Below are 3486 nucleotides of genomic sequence, written 5' to 3'. Positions count from 1 at the left end.
ATAGGATCAAGGAATTATCAGTGTATGTAGGCAGGTGCTAAAGCCATGAAAGTGGTTAAGATGACCAAAATCTTACGTAAAGAAGAGACTAGATGTTGGATGACAACTAGCAGCGTCTTTAACAAACACTAAATATCATTCCTATCTTCTTCCCTAAAACTGAGCATAGTTAGGTAAGAAGTAACTCTGAACTAGTGTTTAAATCCAGAGCCCAGCACAGTGCCTGGGAAGTAACCTTTCCAGAAACATCGAATTAAGTTTTACTCACACTAGTTATTGTATAGCAAGCATCAGACCTTAGATCTGTGCTCAATTTTGAAGCCGATGTTTTTCATTGTCTCTTATGAAAACCTAAACTCTCACCTGCACCTCAGCCATTCTAATTTGCTGTACCAGGGAGGTGTGTTTCCCAACCGAGGAGGTAGGAGACAGTGTGTTTTCTACATGTTGCCAGTTTGCTTCCTTAGAGCAAGATGTTGGTGATGCCAGACTGTGGCCCCAGCCCTTACATGGCATGTGATTTCAGGGGAGAGGTTATAAAGCAGTGGTTAACACCAAAGGCTTCGACCTCAGGGCTGCAGTCATCCTTCCTTTGAGAGGCCTCAGGGGTACCGTTTAAACTCTCAGGACCTCATCCAAGAAGTGGAAATACTCAAAATCCGTCCTGTAGTTGTAAGGATTAAGTGAGATAGTGCCTGGAAAGTGCTGAGATTCCTCGACCTAGCACAATAAAGAACTTGTCAAGCTTTACTTTCTGTAACGTGCATTAAGCAAAGGACAGTCTCGTTTATTTTTTTTGTCTTCCAAGTGCCAGAAGACCACGTTGCAATTCCGGACAGTCTTTTACCATTCTCTAAAACTGTCCGTCAATCTCCCGCTGCCAGAAAGCCCTGCGCTCTTTACGACAGTGTACGACACTGAGCCTGACAGGAAGGCCTTTTCCGGTGGGTCCAGACAGCACTGGCCAATCGCGCTGCTTCCGACCCATGACGTAAGCTGCGCTTGTGCATGCGCAGGGCGGGGAGACCTTGTGGAGGCGGCGGAGGCGTTCGGGGGAGGTGAAAGCATTGGCGGAAAAGAAAGTTCAGCGGAAAAATGCAGAGCTGGAGTCGTGTATACTGTTCCTTGGCCAAGGTGAGGGCCAACTAGATGGGGTCGTGTTGAGCCAGAGGCACGGAGAGCCAGTTGACGGGTTCCGAGACGTGGCCTAACTGGTGGGGGTGGGAGAGGCCGGCGGCCTGGCTGGGACCACCCGCGGCTCCGCCCCTGACCCGGCTCAGTCTAGGACGCGGCTGTGAGGCCAAGGCCGGGACTGTGCAGAGGCAGGTCCCTCTGGTTGTATGACGGCCAGCAGTCGCACACACTCCACTTGCCGGCCAGGGCCGAGGGGCATGGGGTCACGCAAAGGCCTCTCCACCTTGGAGGAGGAAGTAGAAATTGCCTTTGTCCCGTATGGTCTAGCTCTTCATACCTTCTACCTTTTTCTCCTGAGAGGCCTTTCTGTAGTGCGCAGGTAACTTTGGGGCCACTGCTTGAAAGACCCGAACCCAGTCAGCCCCAACACGCAGCCCTAGGAATTCTTCAAAGGTCCCTTTGGTGTTTGCAGTTTTAAGCTAGTGTTCATTGCCTGCCTTCGCAGGGGCTTATTTTTAATTGTAGCGGGTTAATTGTCAAGACAGAATTCCTTTTTCATCCGCATACCAAATACAGCCAGATTGTATGTATGTGGGATCGTGTCTGAGTACTGGATTGACGGAGACCCTAAAGATAGTATAGCGATCCAACTCCTTTGTTTGGAAGACTGTTCCGGAAAGTTAATGTAATGTGCTAGAAATCATACTTTTAGTTAGGGCCAGAGCTCTGACTAAAACTCAGGACTGACATTTAGTCTGCTTCTCTTTGGTCTACTGTTCTGACCTCAGGTGCAAGAATTGCCTTGCAATAGGAAACATTACTAGATCAGTGTAGGTTTTGTCACTGCCTCCTATTTACCTGCTGTGATAGGAGGTATTTGTTTTGTTTCTTTGTGCCTCACTAGTCTAAGAAATAGCAGCCATTCCTGTTAGAGATTGTTGTGGAGATTATGATGCAGTTTGTGAAACTGTAGTAAATCTTGAATGTGAATACGTTACTTAGTGCGTATATTAATTGTTCTGAATTACCGCGTCTAATTTTCTGTTCCTAGTTGATGGTTCAGGAACATCTTCATAGACTGTACATGATAGATTTGAGTTATGAAACTAATTACAAGTAAAAGGATTATTCAAGCACTTAAGTTAGAACTTTAAGAGCGTTAATTATGACATTAAAATAATCACTGGCACAAAAATTAGCCATGCTTTCTGAAAATGTAATAAAACACGACTGAATAACATTTTTTATTAGATTAAATATGAGATGTTTGAGTTTGCATAAGATACTGTGGCAAATGAAAGTTGAAAAGTTTAAAAAACTTATTATCAAAGAGGAGAAATTGATATGTAACCTCCGGGTGGCAATGGAAAGTACATTAATAATCAGTGCTTGATACATTCGCCCAAAATCATGTTTTCGTTGACCTTCAGTAAGTCTTTATATAATGGGGACATTTTCTGTTTTTGTTTTTGTTTTTTTCCAGAGAGGCCACTTCAATCGAATAACTCATGGCCTCCAGGGAGTTTCTGCAGTGCCTATGAGAACTTACGCAGATCAACCGAGTGAGTACTTAATCAAACAGTTTTCCCTCAAAATTGTTCATCTATTTATCCACTTAAATGTTCATTGAGCACCTAGTGTGTTCCAGGAGGTGAACAAGGCAAAGCCCTATTCTTGTGGAACTTACAGTCTGGTTCCACAAAAGACAGACAATACACAAGTAACAGATAAGAATTTTGGGAAGTGATTGAAAATTAAAGCTGGTGATTGGGAGGAGAGAGACAATTTTAGATAAGGTGTCAGGGCTTTCTTGAGGAGATGGTGTCTGAGCAAGGGCCTGAGTGAAGTGAGGGAGTGAGAAGGTTATTTCAGGCTGAAGGAAATAACAGTGAGAAATCTGAGGTGAGAATTCGCTTGTGAGGTTTAAACGAAGGCTTGTGTGGCTGGAGCAGAGACCCATAGAATGTAAAAATCAGAGTGGGGGGCGATCAGACCACGGTGGGTTTTGTAAGCCAGGCCAAGGAATTTGGGTTTTATTCTTGAGTGCAATGGGAAACCACTGAAGGGTTTTGAGCAGGGAGGTGATTTTATATATTTACATTTAAAAAGTTAGTTCTGTCCACTGGTCAGATTGTGTTGGTTGCTTAATACTGTTTAGAATGGTGAGATGACTTTTTTCACATCCTTAATAAAAATCTTGATGGGCTTATCAAAAGCACATTTCAAAGACTAAAAGGATGTGTCATGAAAGGAAGCTATGTTTTATGGATATTTATTTCATACTTTTTAAATTTTTGACATTTCTATAAAGGATATATATTTAAGTTTTTAAAGTACTTAAAACAGGAAGTT

At 43.4% G+C, this 3486-nt stretch overlaps 1 protein-coding gene across 1 annotated transcript in view; it reads left to right on the top strand.

The window, feature by feature from the left end:
- The first annotated feature begins 954 nt into the window (after positions 1-954).
- Positions 955-3486, top strand: part of DLD (dihydrolipoamide dehydrogenase) — a 21269-nt gene continuing 18737 nt past the window's right edge. The window contains exons 1-2 of the mRNA XM_019626055.1: positions 955-1134; positions 2618-2696. Of these exons, the coding sequence (XP_019481600.1) occupies positions 1096-1134; positions 2618-2696 (118 nt within the window). The 5' untranslated portion in view covers positions 955-1095. The remainder of the gene's footprint in view (positions 1135-2617; positions 2697-3486) is intronic.

The sequence above is a fragment of the Hipposideros armiger genome, unplaced genomic scaffold, assembly GCF_001890085.2.
Source record: "Hipposideros armiger isolate ML-2016 unplaced genomic scaffold, ASM189008v1 scaffold_655, whole genome shotgun sequence".
NCBI classification, from domain to species: Eukaryota; Metazoa; Chordata; class Mammalia; order Chiroptera; family Hipposideridae; genus Hipposideros; species Hipposideros armiger.
Note: the sequence above shows the minus strand (reverse complement) of the source record. Positions and strands in the feature narration are given on the sequence as shown.